Source organism: Astatotilapia calliptera, chromosome 17 (genome assembly GCF_900246225.1).
Source record: "Astatotilapia calliptera chromosome 17, fAstCal1.2, whole genome shotgun sequence".
In the NCBI taxonomy this organism is placed as follows: Eukaryota; Metazoa; Chordata; class Actinopteri; order Cichliformes; family Cichlidae; genus Astatotilapia; species Astatotilapia calliptera.
Genome location: NC_039318.1, coordinates 2,698,698 through 2,720,693, shown reverse-complemented (window position 1 = coordinate 2,720,693; position 21,996 = coordinate 2,698,698). Strand labels below are relative to the sequence as shown.

Sequence of the window (21,996 nt, the reverse complement as noted above, 5' to 3'; positions counted from 1 at the left end):
ATTCAAATCAATAAAATGGCAGGGGTGCCCAAATTTTTGCACCTGCCTAATTTTGTTTAAGTAACAATTGCACACTTTCTGTAAATCCTAAAAACTTAATTTCACTTCTCAAATATCATTATGTTTGTCTGCTGTATGATATATTTAACTGAAATTGCTGATCCAAACAACCAAAGATTTCTGAAGAAAAATCATGGAAGTGACCAGGGGTGCCCAAACTTTTGCATACCACTGTATGATAGGGCCCTTATAGGTCAATCTCTACTATTGAAACAGGCAGGACAGCTGAGAAAGACAGCAACCGCAGCTGCTGGGGACAATGTGATGGGACTAGTACACCAGAAAACTGTCTCTGCCCCAGTTTGGGATTATGTTCCAATGATAAAGATGAACTAGACCACTGTTGAACTCTTCAAGCTCCAAAAGCAGTTTATTAACCACATGGTTTTATTAAACTGCAAGTCTGCCATCATTCCTGCTCTTACTACTGAAAGTGGTATTATAGTTCACTGCTGGGTGTACGGCAAAATAGTCTTTAATATTGTAAAGAACCTAGGATCAGTCAAAAGACAGCAGAACACTGACTCCTTCATGCAAACCCATTCAAAAGTGGCCACTTGCCTGTTCATGCAATATTACTATTTGAGCTCTAACTGGCCCAATATCTGAAGAAGATTCGTAAATTCAGAGCTTGAATTTTACTATTTGGATCACCAGCCCAAGTACATCAACTCATCCTGCCAGCATCTTGGAGACATTTAAGATATGAAGTCTTTTCACTGCCAGCTTTAACAGTTACTGAGCATGGTTGAGGGTAAACAAGCCTGCTTGACCTGCTGGCCAGCAAAAAAAGGAAAAAAGAACTGTTGAGAGTGAAAAGCAAGCCATCCGTCACTGAAGCATTACCAGACTGCATTACATTCAAACAAAACTCTCCCTGATGATTAGATTACCTGCCAAGCACAGATGGCAACTAATGACAGGCTGTGTTCAATAGCTAACCTAACAAAATATACCACTACCCTGAGGTATGAAATGTTAAATTGTTATATAGCACTCCTTAAACGTGACTTTCTACAATGCTAAATAATGGTAAGCTGGTCACCTTGGCCTTGAATAGATTTGCAACTTAAAGATCTAGGTAAATGGACAAACTTTCTACAAATATGCTGCATTCAGGCTAGCTAATTAGTTAACACTTTAATACTTCTTCAGTTAGACAAGTATGTCACAAATTATCCTCTATTATTAACAAAAATAATAATAATTAGTTCATCTTGATATATTACAAAAATACATAGGCGGATGAAGTATTCAGATTCTTTAAGTAAAAGGACAAATTTAATAGTTCTGTGCTTGTAAATGTAAGCATTAACCAAAAAAACAGCTTACAAAGAGCAACAATTACTCAATGCAGACTATATATATCTTTTTAATAATTTTAAGTGTTTTTAATTGCTTTCTGCATTAGCTGACTGTTCAGTTCAAAAACTGACATTCGACTACAACTTTTGAACATGACAGCTGGAACCAGCAAATGTTTGGAACCAGCTGTTTGACTAGTCAAATAATTGTTTTGGCTCTGGATACAATAGCTCCTAAAAACTAATCAATGCACAACTTATGTGACACAATAAACACTGACCAACAGGGCAACACCAGTGTTTGCCTCACATATTAGGACATCTCTAGTTAATAAAACAACAACAAGTCTTAATATGTTCTGTGTAAAGAAAACTCGTCCATTAGAAAAGCTGTCAGATAAATGTAGTGAAGTGAAACGTGCCATTTCCCTCTGAATTGTTGTGGAATATTAACAGAAAGGAAACACTGGAACACCTCACATCTCTACTGAGGTACAGTATTTACGGTAATATAGGGAGTTACAACCAGCCCAGTAATAACTTACCATGTCTAATGATATTAGGTGACAGAAAGCATTGTGACCCGGGTGGTCCGCTCCTACACAAACACCATTACTGACAACTGTTACCTCTGTGTTAGCTAACTGGTTGTATGCACAGAGTGCAGTTTTTAAATCTCCATTTTTAGCTGTTCACACTTTATTAATATTAATATTATTATTATAACAACCGACAGTACACAACAGCTTCATACCCACCTATACTACATATACATCACAGCAGCTAGCGTGAGTCCTGTCAGTTTAGCTACAAAGCTAACGTCGTACAAGATTAATCAGTAACCTTACTTCTTCCCACATGAACTGAAACGGAGACTACAGGCTTGTTTACTCGCTGTACGATCACTTCCAGGGAAAACACAACCTGGCTTGTTACCAATGACACGAACATCTGCCCAGCGTTAAAGGCTATGCAGCAGCGAGAGGGGGCTAGCGCTAGCACCTTTAGCATCGTTAGCTGGCTGCCACCCCCCCACCGGTGGTTTTGCAGGGGGCATCGGGTTTTCCAAAAAAAGAAAGAAAGGGGAAAACACAGAGCCACCGGCACGCAGGGCGAGGTGACGCCTTTACTTTGCGTTCATGTGTTCGTCCGAAGGCGTGAACCCAAGTGACCATACCTCAGGATGGAGAATAGGGACGCAGCCAGCTTCTTTCTCATATTCCTCCATAGCGTCGGCCATCTTGGTGGTGATGCTCGCTGAGCATTGTGGGAAACAGGAGGCAGTGCAGGGGGGAACAGTCGAGGAGGAGGGGAGGAAGAGAAGAGAGGATCTGTCAGAAACACTGGTGATGTACAGGTCACAGCACATAATAGAAAGGATGTCTAAAGTTGTACAGCAAAAATATATTTACTGTGATTTATTATGTTTCCTATAAAATTATTCGGGGGGTTTTGTGTTAGTACCCCGTTCTGGGGGTGGGAAGTGTAAGGATGATGGTTTGTTTTCCATCCATCCATCCTCTCATCTTTTTCAGGGTTGCTGGAAAAACCAGCAGCAGTACCTGCAGCAGAGTAGCACGTGATTGACTGCCACATTGATTTTGTATGTTTTAGTTACTATTTTTTCTGAGATAGGTTTACAATGTAAAATATATATTTGTATAGTAGGATAAAAATTTATTAAATTGGATTTTTTTTTGTGGGCTACTAAAATTATACAAGCAGCCAGTAAAATGTCTAATGTACTGGTCTGGTGGCCCAACAGGGGGGAAGGATGTTAAACAGTGGTGACACTGCAGTCCTTTTACTTTTATGTGGTTTCTTTTTACATAACAGTAACATTTGAACTTACTGTTAACTGTTGTCATCTGTACCCATCAACTGGCACAGGTCTTTGTGATCCCCAGGTTTCTGTAATGCTTGCAAATGACGGAGACATTTCCGTAGCATGTGGGACATCTGGTTGCCCTTCATTCTGATCAGCAGTGGAGCAGTGCATGGAGGAACATGATGAGCACTCCCAGAGTGACCTCTACAAAATGACCTCCAGCAAGTCACTGGTGTGAATGTCTCTGAACAAACCATCAGGAACAGACTTCGTGAGGGTGGCCTGAGGCCCAGTGACCTTTAGTGGGCTGTGTGCTCACCAGGCAGTCAGACTGGTGTTTGCTATAGGATACTGGCAGTCCAACGCTGGCGCCCAGTGCGCTCTGTTTTCAAAGTGTCACTTTCATTTTTTTGAGCAGTGTATATTGAAGTGAAAGTTAGCTTTTCAAATTTGAAAACAGGTTTTAGGATATACAGTCTTTATTTTTGGCATTTGTAATTACACACTAGTGTAAATAAGCCATCCTCCGGAAAGGTGAGTTCAAATACAAGGAACTACCTGGGGGTTTCCTTCTAGGGCAAAATCTGATTTTGCAGACTCAGCTAATTAAATAGAAAACTCTTTCTAGTTCCACTTATTTGATTTGCAGTTTGATTAATTCAGTTTTTGCCATTACAATATTACCAACAATGTAACATCTTATTAGTTTTGAATCAGATCTAAAATCTGAGCAACTGTATGAGTTAAGTATATATATCCACCCAGCTGGTATACTCACAGTATCTCATGAGCATTGTAGTTTTCAGCATTTTTATAACATAACAGTCGTATAAAGAGAGAGAGATAGTTATTTATTAATTTCATTTTTTAATGAATCCTTTGCTTATCCTGGTAAAAATGTCACCGAGATTAAAAATCTAATTTCCAAGAGAGATCTGGCATCATGCCAGCAAAGGTGATTTATTAAGAATACATAATTCTTAATAAATCGAGATAAAAAAATTTCCGGGTTGTAAATGGTCCAGTACTATTTGGTTTAGGGGAAAATCCATGATGACAAAACTGATTGATGGTCGAATTTTTATGTGAAACCATCGATGACACTACCATCATACCGCTTTGCGCCTGTAGATGTTACCTGTCACGTGCACCTTTACCGAACCCAAAACTCCAACCACCACTAGATGTCACCGCACACCCAGGCATGGATACTTGCGGCTCCTCAATTGCAGCAGCTGCAATAATCATTGTAGTTATTACTGGGGGCAGAAAAATGATCAGCTACATTAAAAATAAGGTCGACCAAAAACACACAGGGGTGCTCATGGTAGTTGTGACTCACGAAAACCCGGCAGAGGTAAAGTTTGAATTGATCACAATTAATTAATGTGCACGTCTCCTTAACAAATTTAATCTCAGCAAAAAAGCATGACTATATAATAATAACCTGATGAGTTATATATACGAATTCCAATAAGTAGTGTTACCAGAGGCACCTGTAACTGTCAGCTGTTTGAAAGTGCACCAAAGCGATTACACGTTTGACACGTTTGCAAGGGGAAATCAGACATTACCCGAGCAGAGGGGAATTTTCGAGCTGACGGGTCAAGTTATCCAGTAACAACCCGTACACGGGATATTAGCTGTTGGCTCTTCAAAATAAAGTCCCAAAGAGAGCCATGGCAAACGTAAAACGATCAACTCTTGATGAAAATAAACTATAACTGTTTTATAAAAAAATTATATTTTATTCACATATAAAACATTATAGGAGAAGGTGATTTAGAAAGAAAAACTGGACAAATACGATAAAGACAAGACATAAACTTTTATTTGCCATGTGAAAGTTAAAAAATTGAAGCAAAGCCCACACTGAAGTAGATTTCATGAATTAAATCAAACAGATAGGAGACCCCAAACTGTCTTATTTGGATAATTTTGACTGAAATACGTAATACATAAATACATAACGCGGACGTCTTAAAATTTTTAAATACCTTTTAGTTTGAAATCAGCGTCCGGAAGTCGTGCATTTTCCGGTTACATTACTTCATTTACCACAAAAACAGTCCTGATAGAATCGTGCAGGCACGCTGGTGGCTAACAAATAGACCGCGGACTGCTGGTAAATAAATATTAGAAAGTGTGTTAGCATTGTCAAAGTTGATTTTAAACATTTCAGACATTAAAACTGGACCTACGTGAAGCCAGCGGGCTGAGGAAACCGCGAGTCATCACTCGCTGACGCTGCCCAAAGACGAGTACCACCCGTAAACATTAACACATCTAAAGCTAACTGTTAGCAGACCGACACACGCCCCGGAGGACTGCTTTTAAATATTTACAGACAGCCTTTTCCTTTCGTGGCACAGCATAACAGGAGACCTCCGGTGGAGCCAAGGTAAGCTCAAACAAGCAAAGAAAAACACCGAAATGAAAGCTAACCCCACTGCCTGCTGTTGATTACAGGCGGCTAGCATAATTGCTAATTGTGTTTGTGGTTGACTGACAGCCGTGACTACAGACGGTTTGTGCGTATTATTGTGTAATAAATCAGGATTAGAGGTAGGGACCGTAGCAGCTCCCGCATCTTCATGCGCTGCACTTGTGCCCCCGGCATCTGTCCCAAATAAAACTCCACATTTAGCCTGTTGGTGTTAGTTAATTCAACGCGAATGCACCCCAGGGCAACGCGCTGAGTGATGAGGCTGGCTAAATTTGGATTCCCTGCCGCCCGCTGTATCCGGGTGATGTATGGGAGAAGCTGTGGATTATAAACCACACCAGCCTTTGCCACTTCAGCGGGTCTAGTGCTGATAATGTTGTTGCTTTTCTAACCCCCACCCATGCTGCCTTTCAGTCATATCTCGCTGCAGTGTTGGATGTCTGCAGCTCTGTTTCCACTTTCACTTGACAGGAGACAAGCACTGAAACAGGAGAATCACAGGGTAGCAGCAGCTCTTGCTAACTGTGTCAGACAAGCAATGCATCCGGTGGATCCTGGCGTGGTGTCTGATATCTGATATTACCATGTCATGGTGTCCACCTGCGATTTAACAGTGTTTTCTATGCCATACTCCTTTTTTTCTTGCTACTCAAAATATGCAGTGAGATGGTGAAATTATGTTGGGAACTAAATCTTGGGACCAGACTTGGCATCTGGCACTCATAAATTTATATTTGCAATATTTCCATATTTCCGTCCTGTGCCAGTGTGCATGTAAATAAGGGCAATCCCACACTTTCCATGGCAAACCTTTATTGAGGTGTGCAGTCCAAGGTCACGGGAGTAACCAGCTCATTTGCCAGTCAAAAGGAGTTTCCACTCAGACCTTTTTTGAAGCACTGCTTGTTCCCTGCACACATATGGCTTTCAGTTTGAATGCTAGTTCTACTTTGAGAGCGCAGGCATGATATTAATGCTGACATGCAGAGGAAAAAATAGAGAACTCATTTCACTTTTGTTTGTTTGTACGGTGATATAAGCGTCAGCAGTGCCTGGAAAAAAGGAAGCCGAGATGATTTCCCACAGGTGTATTTCCGTGCGTGAAAAAATAAGTGGTTGTTTCTTCCTCAATAAGTCAGACATGTCAAAAATGAAGCTTAGAAGCCAGAATCGGCCAGGCAAGGATTCCAGCCCAGTGGACAGCCTTAGAAATTGTGAACAAGTACATAGATTTGTAACCATATATTTTTTAGAAGTTTTACAGCTTTTCCTATTGATAAAGACCATCTCGCCCCAACACACACACACACACACACACACACACACACACACACACACACACACACACACACACACACCACTCCATTACCATTCACACTACACCAAAGTAATTAAGTAATAGATAAACATGACAAAAAGTTCCTGTTTTTCCATTATGATATAGATTATTTTTTTACAGGACATTATTGATATTATTGGACAGTTTGGGCATTGAACTACCAAAAGTGACTGTAATTTTACACATTTATCACATAGGTTCAGTGGTCTGGTGAACTTAAGAGCCAAGTGTAGGGCTGTATGTACCACGGTGTAAAATGACTTTGACATCCCTGCAATAAGTCGACCTCACAGTTTGTTTTTTAACTTAAAAAGTGTATCTGTCAGTTATCGCAGCCTTCATTTATTTTTGATTTGACTAATTTATTACATTTCAGTGTATATTTGTGGTCTCAAGTCAGAGCATGTAGTTTTTTGTCTGGTGTGATTCTGACCCATGTTGTTCTGGGGTGGAGACCAGGAAGCAGGTTCAGCAAACTCTGTGAGTCTAATAATAAATGCCGGGTTGATTTTTCTTGTTCTGGGAAGACTGATCAGAGTTATTTCAATCAGCTCTTGAGTTTGCTCACCTTGAGTTAAGTGTGTACGTAAAGTAGCGAAAGCAAGCGATCTTCAGTGGAATCTGCTACCACGACTCACCATGGCAACGGGCAGATAAAGAACAGAATCTCCTTTTTTTTTTTTTTTTAATCCAGCGGAGCGAGTAAATGAACACATGCCCGACCATGATACTTATCTCAAAAATTTGGGGGGGGGAGTTATTTTATTAGCTTTGTCCACACTGTCATCATCTGTGAGAGTATAAAAATTTGTTATAAAGCATCTAATTTGGGGTCATTATTTACTCAACCTGAATTTTCATTAGATTAAGCTTGAATCTTGATTTGACATTTAATTTTCAAAGCTCCAGATCTGCCCCCAAGCAAGTTTTTTTTATTAAATAAAAAGTGTTTTTTTTCCCAGTGATTTAACTTTGTTAAAAAAAAAAAAAAAATTTCGCTGGATAAAAATGAGTAATGACATTTACAGAAAAAACTTTGCTTTAATGTTCCTGACTTTAACCATGTGTAATTGCTAATATTAGACTTCACTGACTAATATTAGTCAATATGGCTGTTTTAAAGCCACAGTAGAGATGTTTTACTGAGTTACTGTTAATACTAAGAGTTGAGCAATTGTAACTGTTTAACATCTAACTTAAAAAAAAATAGAGGGCAGCTTTCCAAATCTAATGAAGGTAAAGTTTCATCCATAAAGGGAAAAAGTGTTATAGCTAAGCTTACATAAATTGAAATATTTCAGTGTAGTTTGGAAGGGTTAGGCATTAAATGGTGTTTTAAAAATGGGGAACATAACCTGTTCCTGACAGTTTTAGTTTTGATTCTCTTACTGCAGACTCGGTGCTGTTTAAGGGTTTGGAAGTAAAGATAAAATCTAAACTCACAATTTTAACATAAGCTTAGTTTAGGGTAGATGTTCTGTAGAGAATATACTGGTCAGTAGTGATTTCACGTCTGTTAATCTCTAATCTGGAACCTAAACATCTACGGCATAAGTTACCATGGCGATGTAATTTTAAATTTAATAGCTTTTTTTTTTTTTTTTTTTGGATACATGCGGGCTGTAGTTAAACATTCACCTTGTGTTACTGAAGCTGGTTAATTATTTTGAGCTCTGCAATGAGAGAGGCTTTTTTGCATATTATTTACCAAGGTGGTTATCTGGTTGTATGTTTATGCTCCACACTAGGGCTGCCACAAACGATTATTTTGATAGTCGATTAGTCACCCATTATTTTTGCGATTAGTCGACTAATCAGATCATCATCCATTGGACGTACAGCTTATTGCACCAGCAGCATCTGCTCTTATATAACTATCATTAGCTTACAGCTTTAAGTGTTTAAGGTCTGTGCTAACTAAAAATAAAGACAAGATGATAGTTTATTAATTTTTAATGAAATTTGCAGATTGTTTCGGTGAAGTTTAATAAACTCCTTGCTTTCAAAAATATAACAGGACACCGGAGTAAATTCTGGAGCATCTCACACTTCTGATAATCAGCTGTCTGCTTGAAGTTTATTTAGCTGTGCAAAAACTATAACTTTAATCTCAGCCAAACCGATTTACTCAGGAACAAATAAAATACTAAAAAAAAAGCCAAACAATAACATTTTTAAGTTATCTAAGTGACTCATATATATTTAACCTGACTAGCAAAAGACGGCGGTGGGTTTGAAAACGATTTGCCGGGAGTCCGGTGTTCTCACGGCTCTAGTGAGCCTAGCCCCCGCCTAGCTAACGAGCTAGTGGGTAACAGATGTCTCCGAAAACGTCGGAGCGCTTTTGAAAATATGCGGTGTCCTGATAAACTGAGCAGATATTTGAGGTTTACACAGCTACATTCTCGCCTGAAAATATGTTAAAGGTTTATTTTGTGACCCAGAAAGAATAATAAGAGTAAAGTTAAAACTAACTAGCTGCCGCCATTGTTGACAACTGCGCTGGGCTGCGCTATGAATTCTGGGACACAGCTTCTTCTTCTTCGGGGTTTAACGGCAGCTGGCATCCTTGTACATGCAGTGCTGCCATCTTCTGTTTCAGTCCGTTATTACACTCTTAAATCCTACTACTCATTCCTGCGTCCTTTGTGATCTTACAAAGCTTCAAACGATGCGTCGACTATTAAATTAGTCGTCGACGATTTTAATAGTCGACATAATCGTGACTAGTCGACTAATCGTGGCAGCCCTACTCCACACAATTCAAATACATAGGTAAATTAGCTATGCTTAAAATTCTAAGCAAATCAGCCTTTATTTGTGGGACAGGGCGCCTGTACAGCTGTTCTCTGTGGAGCTGTGAAGTGTAGGCTCATAATTTTGTCACCTATTGTTATTTCATTTCTACAGTCTCCATAGGAAACGGAGGAAACTGTCAGTGGTTCTGCTGTATATTTGACATGATGCTGACATTGTCATTGTCACCCACAGAATAGTAGTACCAATAGCCAGCTGCCAACTCTATGGATGCACTAAAATTATTATTTTTTTCAGACGTTTCATCTGCTACAAACATTCTGTAGTTGTTATTAGTGTTTGCTGTTGAAGCACTTCTCTGAAAAGCATATTGCTTTCCAGTTAAATAATGACACTCATAGCATGTTTGCTTCCCACCCGTCATATCTCCTAAATTATACTGCTGTGCAGTGCTAACATTTTCTAGACAAATGCCCTGTGACAGACTGGTGACCTGTCCAGGGTGTACCCTGCCTCTCATGCTATGATAGCAGGGATAGACATCAAGCCCCTGACCCTGAAGCGGATAAGGAAGGAAATCAGTGAACACATGAATGAGTGAAATGTACAGCTTGAAACTTTGAAATTGAAATAGTTAAAAATTGCTGCTATGTGTGTTTGTAACGTAGACCGAGAACAGGTGGTGCTTATCTCAGCTGATACCGGATATAAGCCTAGAGCCTGGGGAAATAAAGTATGCTTTTATAGGCTCTAATCATATTTACTGTCTTTAAAGGGAATCACAGCAACAACATCACCGACAGCCTCCCCTGCTCACAGGCACAGACTCACCTGAAAACAAGTAGGGATGCACTCATCTGACTTTCAGTCCTGATACAGATACCTTGGCTTTGGGTGTTGGCCGGTACCAAAGACTCATTGGATACTAGTATTGAATTAATAAACGTGGTTCCACACTGTGCGGAAGAGACTGTGCAGTTTTTCTAGCTCAGAAAGCTCCTTTGGGAATGAATACACAAGTAACCACAATATGTATATGAAATCTAGATTTCCTTATTTCTGACCATTTGATAGACAAAAGTGTCTGTTATGTGTGAGCAAAGAAACCCAAATAAACAAAAGTCAAAATAATTCAGCTAATAGTGATATTACTTTGTCCCAGGCTTACTTTTCTTTAGATTTCATTTCAGTGCTTTGTTTCTCCTCTCTTCCTGTGCTCGTTGTTTCACCGTGTGAGCATGCAGAGTGCGGCAGACAGAAGATGCAAATCAAAATAACAAAAAAATTTAAATGCAATAAGAGTTTTCCAACAGTTTTGCAAACTAGCCAGCAAAATTAAAAAAGTGAGAATGTGGTCATGAAAAGCACCACCCATGGCAATTTTTTCATCATCGGCCTATTTGACTGGTGTTTGTAATTAAATAGCTGTAATGTTACAAACTACTGACCTGATCAGTTTCATAAAAGAATTGAATAAGGTCACTGTGGCTACCAAAGGATGAATGTCTAATATAAATATGTGATTGTTGCATCACTATTTGAACAGTGTTAGGAGCTCTAACTAATGATGCTTTGATTCTCAAGTTATTGAAATGCCAGGATAAGTGCATCAGAGCGGAGTAATCTCCCCAGCTGGGATGTCCGGGCAACTGGATGCGGTTTGGCTGATTCGATGCATTGGCTCTGACAAATACCAGATGTGCTCAGAGTGAGATAGTGGGCCCTCATTTTTTTGTCGTGGATTTATCCATCAGCGGTACAAAAATAAGATTACATTCTGGCATACTTCTCCCTAGGGTGTAGCTCAACAGCCTTTATTGCCATCTGTAAGAAGGTTATCTGAGGCTCACCAATAAAAAAAAAAAAACATGAACAAACAGCTGTTTTAATTCCAGTGAAACCACATAACTGTGTGGACCTTTCATTGTTGCCTGACTGCCATTGGGCTCAGACATCAAACAGAAGTGAACAAACGCACCTTCAATTTGTTTAATTTGTGCTGTCTCTGGTAGGGCTGTTCGATATAACGATATATATCGGATGACGATATAAAAACATCTATCGTTTCATTTTACGCTATCGTTTGTTTCGTGGTGTCGCAAAATAAACTGTTTACAGCAATATTTTTTCATCGTTTTGATGGACACTGTAGTGGCTATATTAATTTCTTAAAGTTCTCTCTTTCTCTTATATTTAATATAACCACACTACGGACGGACAAGGGCCTGTTTTTGTGCGTTGTCGTTAGCAACAACGACGGTAACACCATCGCCTGTCCGCTTGTTTTCCACATAAACCTTTCACAATAAAGCTCAAGATCCTGTTGAGACTTTTCAAAATAAACTGAATCACGTGAAAGAGGAGATTATTTACGGATGAGAAGCAAAAAAGAGCCGTCAGGTGCTAAAAAATAAACCTTAGACTCAAACGTTAGAACAGCCTTTTCACCGCAGCACGCCGTGTAATAAATACTCACAAAGAAAACGGCGGCCGTTACAACTTATGTCTAAAAATGTATCGTTTCATGCATCGGCTAAAACACTCGACTCAGCTACACGACGTCCAGCTGGAAACACTTGTTACATTTTTGTGATTTATATCGTTATCAGGACGATAGAATTCTTATATCGGGATATGGGATTTTGGTCATATCGCACTAGTCTCTGGTGATGAAAGGATTCAGATCTGTGTGGTTTCTTGTATCAGCCTTGCTTCAAGTCCAATGCCAAGCCAGATTTGTCATTTGACCAAAAGAGAGCGGGACTGTGGAGATCTTTTTAAGTGTCCCAGCCAATTAAATTCAGTGTCCACCCTCACTGGGGCTTTGAGCAGAGCTTTGGAAGTAGGGAGACCTCATAAATGTCCACCTGATTGTGTTGCTGGGGAGATCGTGGCTCAAGAGTTGGGAGTTCGCCTTGTAATCGGAAGGTTGCCGGTTCGAGTCCCGGGTTGGACAGTCTCAGTTGTTGTGTCCTTGGGCAAGACACTTCACCCGTTGCCTACTGGTGGGGGTCAGAGTGCCCGGTGGCGCCAGTGTCCGGCAGCCTCGCCTCTGTCAGTGGCTGTGGCTATAATGTCGCTTGTGTGAATGTGTGTGTGTGAATGGGTGGATGACTGGTTGTGTAAAGCGCTTTGGGGTCCTTAGGGACTAGTTAAGCGCTATACAAATACAGGCCATTTACCATAAAGATTTGCTTCTTGTTTTGTTAGACACGTGATGGGTGAAGCCTTGTGCATAGTTTAAATTGAGTTAGTTTTTTCTTGCAAAACATGAGAAACATCATTAAAAAGGGTACAGTTGGAACTTCCATGTAGGGGTGGGTGATATAAACGATATACGATAGAAATTATATAAATTTGGCCAACGATAGAGATTTTGACTGTATCGCTCTTTCGCGATAGCGCATGTTGATGATGTCATCAAGCTGCGCCTGTTTTGGTTGAAAGCATCGCAGCGGCTAAAACAATTATCATCTGCAAATTATGGCGGGCGACAGTCATAGCAAGGAGATGAAGCACTGTTGAAATATGGGGAAAGCCGAAAACTGCATTTCCTCCACTTCCATAACATTGATTCATTAATGTTGAATTCTCTCGCAGCTGTTCTGTTCCCATGTTGTTGCAGTATATTAATAACTAACCTCGTATTGTGGATGAATGATCTCAGTTGTTCTCCTGACTGACGTTTGGCCCGTGTACAGCATCCTGCTATGCGACTGCATTTGTCCCTGACCACCAGAATCCCTCACCTTAACTTTTATCGAGTGGAAAAAAAGTTGGCGTTCATCCTCCAGCTTCACTGTGCTAATGTTATGCTAACATAGCTGTGTCGCTAGCAATCACGTAGCACATCATTATATACCAGCTAGCCCAACTTCAGTAACCCTGCAAACGCCACTGCTGTTTAGTTTTCTGTCTTCATTTATGTTGGAAGTGGTAGCAGAGCTGTACGTTTGAATTAGTTTCAAAAATCTCTGTCAGAACATGGTATGAAATGTTTAGGTGGAAACTAGCGAGCTAATTTCCTGCTAACTTCTAACTCCGTTAAATTTAATAAATTCTGTTTTCATGGATGCATGGATGTAAAACTTAATTGTTACACCCGATAAAGCAGCAACGCTGATGATTTTATTAAAGATGAAAGAATTTGGACCGTTTTTAACTCTCAGTATTCGTTTGACTTTGGGACCTGAAGATGACGGAGTTTTGGACCCAGATTACTCCGCGAAGCTCCTCACTACGGCAGCCGTAATGCTCTGACAATCCATCAAGCTGTGCGGCTTACCAAAGTTGTACTAAAACATTTTTTTAACAGATTTCCGCAGAAATCGGTTCGAGGTCAGTAAGCACAACCAGAATTCATACATAAGTCACACTGTCGATTTTGAGAAAATTAAAGGATTTTTAGTGTGGAAAATATGTTATACAGAAGAAAAGAATATATCATGATATATATCGTTACCGCACATGCTTCAAATTATATCGCGATATGAATTTTTTTAAGCCATATCGCCCAGCCCTACTTCCACGTGTTCGACAATAAAGCGTCATTTCAAAATTGTTAGTTAAATTATTATTAAAGTGAGTGAGACTGTGATCACCGTGGAACCTTGATGTCCTTCAGAACTGTCACTACCAGCTTCTTGGCATCTACAAGTTAGTGCTTCAAATCTTCCTCCAAAAAACATGCCCTGTCTGAGCTCATAGGTTGACTCATGAATGGCATAAAGCTCGTCTTAGCACAGGGAGTGGAGCTGTAGGTGTGTGTAACCAGTGACCACACCTGACATTATACAGACAATGTTTTAGCTGTGTTTAAAAAAAAAAAGTTCAGGATAAAACAGTTGACAGGAGGCACATGTGATTACCTGTGAATCCTGTTTTTAACATTCAGCTTGAATGACAGCGATCCTCTGGTAAAGCTGTAAGAAGGGATCTGTGTTATATGTCAGTAACGTGTTATATAATTGACCTCTGCTACTGCTATGGGTGTATTGTTCTTATACTCTTTGGGCAAAATGTTTGGAACATTTTTCACGTGTAGTGGCTAACAAAGAGAAAAATGATTTTATCAGATCATGCATCCATTGGGCGTACAGCTTATTGCACCAGCAGCATCTGCTCTTATGTAACTATCATTAGCTTACAGCTTTAAGTGTTTAAGGTATGTGCTAACTAAAAATAAAGACAAGATGATAGTTTATTAAATTTAAATGACATTTGCAAATTGTTTCGGTGAAGTTTAATAAACTCCTTGCTATTGTTGGGAAATCAGTTTTACCCCGGTTCTTTTTATTCCTCGAACATCCAGAGATGGCACCGGACTCAGTAGTCATTTTCACAAAATCTTTATTCATCTTCATTTAAGCATGCACTTCTAGAAGGGAAGACGAGGCCGGTGTCCCTCTCTAAATCTTCACCCCTTTGTTAGTTACAGCCAGCTTTATAGAGGTGACCCCATCATAAAACCCCCCACGGTGTGCTGCAAACTATGTCTATGTGCACGAGCACATGAATGCCTACATGTGCTCGTTCCCTCGTGTCTATGTGAGTGCTCGTGTGTGACTGTGTACGCATACCTGTGTGTATGTGTGAGTGCACATGAGTGAGTGTGCGTGTGGATGTGTGTGTTTTGATCGGTGTAGGTAACTCCCTAGAGGTCATAAAACCCCTCTCCCTTCCAGACCAGTTATCCAGTTACAAATGTTGAGACCCCCACCCTAAAACATCCTCTGGGGAATTTCCACTCAGTGGGGGAGAGGCCTCCTACACTCTACTCCTAAGTTCACGACACAGTGAGGCCTTTATTACTTTAAGGGCAGTATCAATGTCTCTACAATAGTTCTACATTCTATGATAACACATTTCTAAACTCTAAAATAAGCTAAACATTCTACACTATCTAAAATATAACAGGACACTGGAGTACATTCTCGAGCATCTCACACTTCTGATAATCTGCTTGATGTTTATTCAGCTGTGTAAAAACTATAACTTTAATCTCAGCCAAACCGATTTACTCAGGAACAAATAAAATACTAAAAAAAAAGCCAAACAATAACATTTTTAAGTTATCTAAGTGACTTATATATGTTTAACCTGAGTAGCGAAAGACGGCGATGGTTTGCCGGGAGTCCGGTGTTCTCACGGCTCTAGTTAGCCTAGCCCCCGGCTCGCTATCGAGCTAGTGGGTAACAGACGTCTCCGAAAACGTCGGAGCGCTTTTGAAAATATGTGGTGTCTTGATAAACTGAGCAGATATTTGAGGTTTACACAGCTACATTCTCGCATGAAAAAATGTTAAATGTTTATTTTGTGACCCAGAAAGAATAATAAGAGTAATATTCAAACTAACTAGCTGCCGCCATTGTTGAAAACTGAGCAGGGCTGCGCTATGAATTCTGGGACACAGCTTCTTCTTCGGGGTTTAATGGCAGCTGGTATCCTTGTGCACTGCAGTGCTGCCATCTTCTGTTTCAGTCCGTTATTACACTCTTAAATCCTACTACTTATTCCTGCATCTTTTGGGGTCTTACAAAGCTTCAAACGACGCGTTGACTATTAAATTTTTGATAGTTGAAGTAATCGTGACTAGTCGACTAATTGTGGCAGCCCTAGTTCCCAGTGTTCTTCATGTTTTACTTACAACCCCACCGGGAAGCTAAATTCCATGTTGTTACTTCATATTTTCTGGTGTTTCTTCTTTTCCATTCTTCTATTTTAAAATGTGATGCAGCTATGATGTGTTTTTAAAATACCAAGGCAAAAAAGAAGGCCAAAATTGCCTTGTTCTTATTAGCAAAAACAAAAGTCATGATTTTTCATCAAGGATCTGTTAGATGGATGCATATGAGCAGTCCTTGATGACGTTGAATTTTTCTGTCCTCAACTGAAAGCATGACATTTCATCTGTAGCATACACAGACATCCACACCTCTGAAGTCTCCAGCGTCTCACAGCTCAGTTGCAAGGCTCTTCATCCAACTTAGCAGACACTAGTGTTAGACTGCTGGGATTTACCAGAATAGGAAAATTATAGCAAGAATTATGAAAAAAGATGCATATAGCTATATGTTCTTATTGCCTTTACCACAATTTTTCATGATATAAAAAAAGAAAGAGAAACTGGTGCCGACCGAAGAGGTTCTGGTCTTTCAACAATTGAAAATCACCAGGACTGTGATTTCTTTATTTACTTATTGTAAGTAGGGTTTAATGTATTCAAGTTGGAAATGTTTTTCCCCTGTCGAATGTGTGAAAATATTATTGGCTTTTGTTATGTTATTGTTAACAGAGTCTTTGTCTGAATTATATGCAGATCAATCATGCATATGTAATCAGCCCAAAAGCTTATTTTGAACCAGGAAAACCCTGCAATTGGTACACACTGATATTACAAATAGTACTTAAAAATATAGTGATTCATAATCAGTGTTCATTTTTACAGCAGTCACAGTCTTTTGACCAAAACGTCAGTTACTTTTAGTCATCATTTAGGCAGCTAAGCTTTCAGTTTTAGCTGAGAAAATATCATAAGATTATAACAGACTAATGATTCAGTTGAGTAAAATATAACGTGTACATTTTTTTCCGCATTTCTACCGATGAGAGTTACTCCACATGGTTTACAAAGTGTTTTATTTTCCTTGACATTAAACATGAAATATGTCCATACATCTTCTCTTCTCTTTCTTCCAAGTGTTGACACTGTGTCTCATTTTCATGAGAAACAGAGAGCATGGAAGTTGGCGGTTCTGTTTCCAGGGTCAGATCAAACCTGTGTGACTGAGCTCACCCCACAAGGAGATTCCTTCTCATTGAATCTCCAAAGGTTGATTCTGTTCATCTGGACGTAGCGTTTTGTGGGAGAAACGTTTCGTCACTCATCCAAGTGACTTCTTCAGTCTCAGCTGACTGCAGATTTCCCCAATCTTATAAACAGTACATTTGCATAATGACTGAAACCAGCCCACTGAAGGGACAATGGGCTGGGAGGTCAGTTCTGAATCATAATTATTCCTCCCAGCCCATTGTCCCTTCAGTGGGCTGGTTTCACAATTTACAACCCAGTCATGATCTATTGGTGCACACAGTTATAGTCTGCTCAGTTGAATCTCTCTTACTGAGCTGAAGGAGTTACAGGTGTTGTGCATGCTCTGCTTTCCGGTGTCCTGCTTCACACATTCCGAACTCTTGAGTCCTGCAGACAGCTGCAGCTCTTTGAGGGATGCACAATGCATCGCTTTTGATGTTGCTGTTTGATACAGCAGGACGGGAAGGCATTGTTTTGCTGAGCTCATGTTCACAGAGAGTGTACAATGTTCACCAAATATCAAATTTTATATTACACCAGAATCCTGGAACCCATTATTGTAGTCAACAAAATCTTACCTATTTTAAGCTTTTGCCAAACATTTATATCAATCACTGAGTCCTCTGCATCTCCTTCGTGCTGTTGGCAGAAGCACTTCGGAAATCTCCACAAGTCCGGCTGCAGTAATCCGTCCGGGCTAAGCCGTGACCTGAGAGAAAAAGGTTGTGGCTGTGACGTAAACTCACATACAAATACATCACATTTCATTCCCGTGGATTTTCCACTTGGAGTGTCACATCTATAAGCTTTTTCTTACTAATGTTTCGCGGCACCAGTGATCACAGCTATTCATGATAGGCCAGTGAGGAAGAAAGGAGCTAAACTTAGCTGATACTGTCATCCAGAGCAACTTATTAAGAGGTCATTCATCTGCACTGGATCCCCAGTGTGTCATAATCATCATAATGTAGCTGTAATAAAGATGCACTGGCTTCCCTGAAATGCAGTGATGACAAAAGAAAAAAACAGGCCTTAACAAAGAAACGTAATAAAGTCAGTATTTTTACATGTCAAGTTTGTTATTTATTGTCAATATTTTGTTGTGCAGCTTGTCTGTCTTCTCAACAGTCCTTTAACTGCTGCTTTGTGGGGGCATCGTCCACCTTTGTTCCAGATTAGGCAGCCTTTACTGAGTCTCTTTTCAAGGCTTTGGGGGGACGATTGTAGTTATTTCTTCAACAATGAATAGAATAGAATAGAATAGAATTCAACTTTATTGTCATTGCACATGCACAGGTACAGGGCAACGAAATGCAGTTTGCATCCATCCAGAAGTGCTTTAGTGATATAGGTATATTACAATATATATTAGCAATAGTATAGATATGTAAGTATATTACAGAAATGGGTCTATTATGGTATGTTATAATGTACACGGTATGAAGTATGTTGTGAATATTCTATAACGAAGTATGTACAGGCTGTAGTGAGTACAAGCTATGAACAGGATATAAATATGAAAAACTATACAGAATATGAAATAAATAACTTTACAGAAATCTGAGATATACAGCTATACAGAAATGGGAACTATGCAAGTTGTAAACAGTTGTAGGATTAAGGATTATTGAATGTACAGAATGATTATTTACACAGAGCTATACAGTAGTGCAGTTAAGATAAGTGAGGGTGTAGATAGTTTCTACAGAGGCTATATAAAGTGCTAGTGGTTGTGAGTGGTTGTGAGTGGTGGTTCACTCCATGTTATTATTGTGTGTTTGAGGGTACAGTTGTCCATTGTGTGTGTGTTTATGTTCAGTCCATGAGTTTAACGTGGGTCAGATGTCAGGAGGCAGAGTTCAGGAGTCTGACAGCTGTGGGGAAGAAGCTGTTCCGGTACCTGGTGGTCTCCTGTAGCGCCTCCCAGAGGGCAGGAGGGTGAAGAGTCCATGTGATGGGTGACTGGGGTCTTTGATGATTTTCCCAGCCCTTTTCAGACACCGCTTCCTGTAGATGTCTTTTATGGCAGGAAGTGGTGCTCCGGCGATGCGCTGGGCAGTTTTCACGACCCTCTGCAACGCCTTCCGGTCCGAGGCAGAGCAGTTCCCGTACCAGACTGTTATACAGTTGGTCAGGATGCTCTCGATGGTGCAACGATAGAAGTTCACCAGGATGTCTGAGGACAGGTGGTTCTTCCTCAGAGTCCTCAAGAAGAAGAGGGGCTGGTGAGCCTTCTTGACCAGCTTGGAGCAGTTGGTCGTCCAGGTGAGATCCTCGGAGATGTGGACTCCCAGGAACTTGAAGCTGCTCACACGCTCCACAGCCGTCCCCTTAATGTGGATGGGTGGATGTGGGTCAGCATTCCTCCTGTAGTCCACGATGAGCTCCTTGGTCTTCTCGGTGTTAAGCAGCAGGTTGTTTCTGTCGCACCACTCAGCCAGACGATCCACCTCCTCCCTGTAGGCGGCCTCATCGTTGTCACTGATGAGGCCAATCACCGTGGTGTCATCTGCAAACTTAATGATGGTGTTGGAACCATCAGCAGGTCTGCAGTCGTGGGTGAAGAGGGAGTAGAGGAAAGGGCTCATCACACAGCCTTGTGGTACACCGGTGTTCATTGTGATGGTAGATGAGCAGTGGTTATCCAGCCGGACATGTTGGGGGCGGTTGGTCAGGAAGTCCAGTAACCATTTGCAGATGAGGGAACTGATGCCCAGGTCTGTCAGTTTCCTGATGAGTTGTGAGGGGTGGATTGTATTGAATGCTGAACTGAAGTCTATAAACAGCATTCTGGCGTAGGTGTTGTTGTTGTCCAGGTGTGAGAGGACAGAGTGCAGTGCGATGGAGACTGCATCCTCTGTGCTCCTGTTCTGGCGGTATGCGAATTGGTGGGGGTCCAGGGTGGGGGGGAGACAGGATTTGAAGTGTGCTAGGACCAGCTGCTCTAAGCACTTAGTGATGATGGGGGTGAGTGCTACTGGGCGGTAGTCATTGAGGCAAGATGGGTTGGAGTTTTTGGGTATCGGGACGATGGAGGTGGATTTGAAGCAGGCCGGTACCACAGCGTGGGCCAAGGACAGATTGAATATGTCTGTGAGCACTCCTGCAAGCTCCCCAGAACACGCTCTGAGAACATGCCCGGGGATGCCATCAGGACCTGCGGCCTTGTGGACATTGATCCTGCTCAGCACCGCTCCTACATCGGTGGGGGAGAGAGTCAGAGGTTGGTGGTCTGGCGTCATGTCTGCTTTGGTTGTGGTTGTGGGGTTCCCTCGCTCAAAACGAGCATAAAAGTTGTTGTGCTCGTTGAGGAAGGAGACATCAGAGGATGCGGGGGAGGGTTTGGTGGTCCTGTAGTCTGTAATGGTCTGGAGTCCTTGCCACATTCGTCGGGGGTTGGAGTTGGAGAAGTGTTCTTCTACCTTCTTTTTGTAATGGTGTTTGGCTTTTTTGATGCCCTTCTTTAGATTAGCCCTGGCTGTGCTGTAGGCGTGTGCATCTCCTGACCTAAAGGCAGTGTTGCGGGCCTTCAGGAGGAGACGAACATCCCGGTTCATCCAAGGCTTCTGGTTGGGGTACATGGTGATCCGTTTCTGGGTGGTGACACTGTCTGTGGTTTCGGAGATGTAATCCAGTACAGATGAGGCGTACTGGTCCAGGTCTGTGTGGGTGAACATATTCCAGTCTGTGTTTTTAAATCTGTCCTGGAGCACTGCCTCTGTCCCCTCTGGCCACACTTTAATTGTCCTCACAGCAGGTTTCACACGTTGGATGAGTGGTGAATACCTAGGGGTAAGGAACAGGGAGAGATGCTCCGATTGTCCAATGTGGGGGAGGGGTGTGGCTTTGTAGGCTCCAGCCAGGTTGGAATACACATGGTCTAAAGTCTTGTCTCCTCTGGTGTGGCAGGAGACATGTTGGTGGAATCTGGGGAGGACTGACTTTAAGTTGGTGTGGTTGAAGTCGCCAGCAACAATAACAATGAGAAGTTGAACTGAGGTATTGTTGGATGGTTAAGCCTTTGACTGTGCTCTGTTCTTGATTAGACTTTGGTTACAGTGTTCTAGCTGAGCTTAAAGGGAGGAAAACCGACTCTGCTTTATACATTTTTTGTTCTTTCTTAAAATGCCTGCATTCTTATTAACACCCTTCAAAGGCTTTCTATTACAGTGGTGTAATCTTCTTACATGGCTATGACTTTTGCACCATCCACCAAGGTCAGATGTATTCAGATAGCCTCTCATTGCAAAGCTTATTTAGCAAAGATTTAGGGAAGTGTTGAGGGAGAACTTGACTGTAGTGGTCTTCTAATTAATGCAGTCAGGTCACCCTTGACAATGAGACCTACCTATTAATGGATGCCACGAGTAATAGATTATCAGGTTATAGACTGCAAGTATAAAATCTGAAGTGTTTCCTACAGGTTTAGATTCAATCTGTGGAAAAGGT

General features: G+C 41.0%; 3 protein-coding genes across 4 annotated transcripts in view; 1 reads left to right on the top strand and 2 right to left on the bottom strand.

Annotated features, from left to right (window-relative positions):
• Positions 1 to 2,672, bottom strand: part of zdhhc17 (zDHHC palmitoyltransferase 17) — a 33,810-nt gene extending 31,138 nt beyond the window's left edge. Inside the window, exon 1 of one of the 2 annotated variants that reach the window (XM_026147761.1) lies at positions 2,542 to 2,672. In XM_026147761.1, the coding sequence (XP_026003546.1) occupies positions 2,542 to 2,604 (63 nt within the window). In that variant the 5' untranslated portion in view covers positions 2,605 to 2,672. The remainder of the gene's footprint in view (positions 1 to 2,541) is intronic. The other variant, XM_026147762.1, reaches the window with a different exon arrangement.
• LOC113009462 (serine/threonine-protein kinase pim-2-like) overlaps positions 1 to 21,996 on the bottom strand; it is a 512,014-nt gene that overhangs the window by 157,187 nt on the left and 332,831 nt on the right. The window lies entirely within an intron of this gene.
• The window catches only part of osbpl8 (oxysterol binding protein-like 8), a 99,265-nt gene continuing 82,497 nt past the window's right edge, over positions 5,229 to 21,996 (top strand). The window contains exon 1 of the mRNA XM_026147746.1: positions 5,229 to 5,593. The gene's annotated coding sequence lies outside the window, so the exon portion shown is untranslated. The remainder of the gene's footprint in view (positions 5,594 to 21,996) is intronic.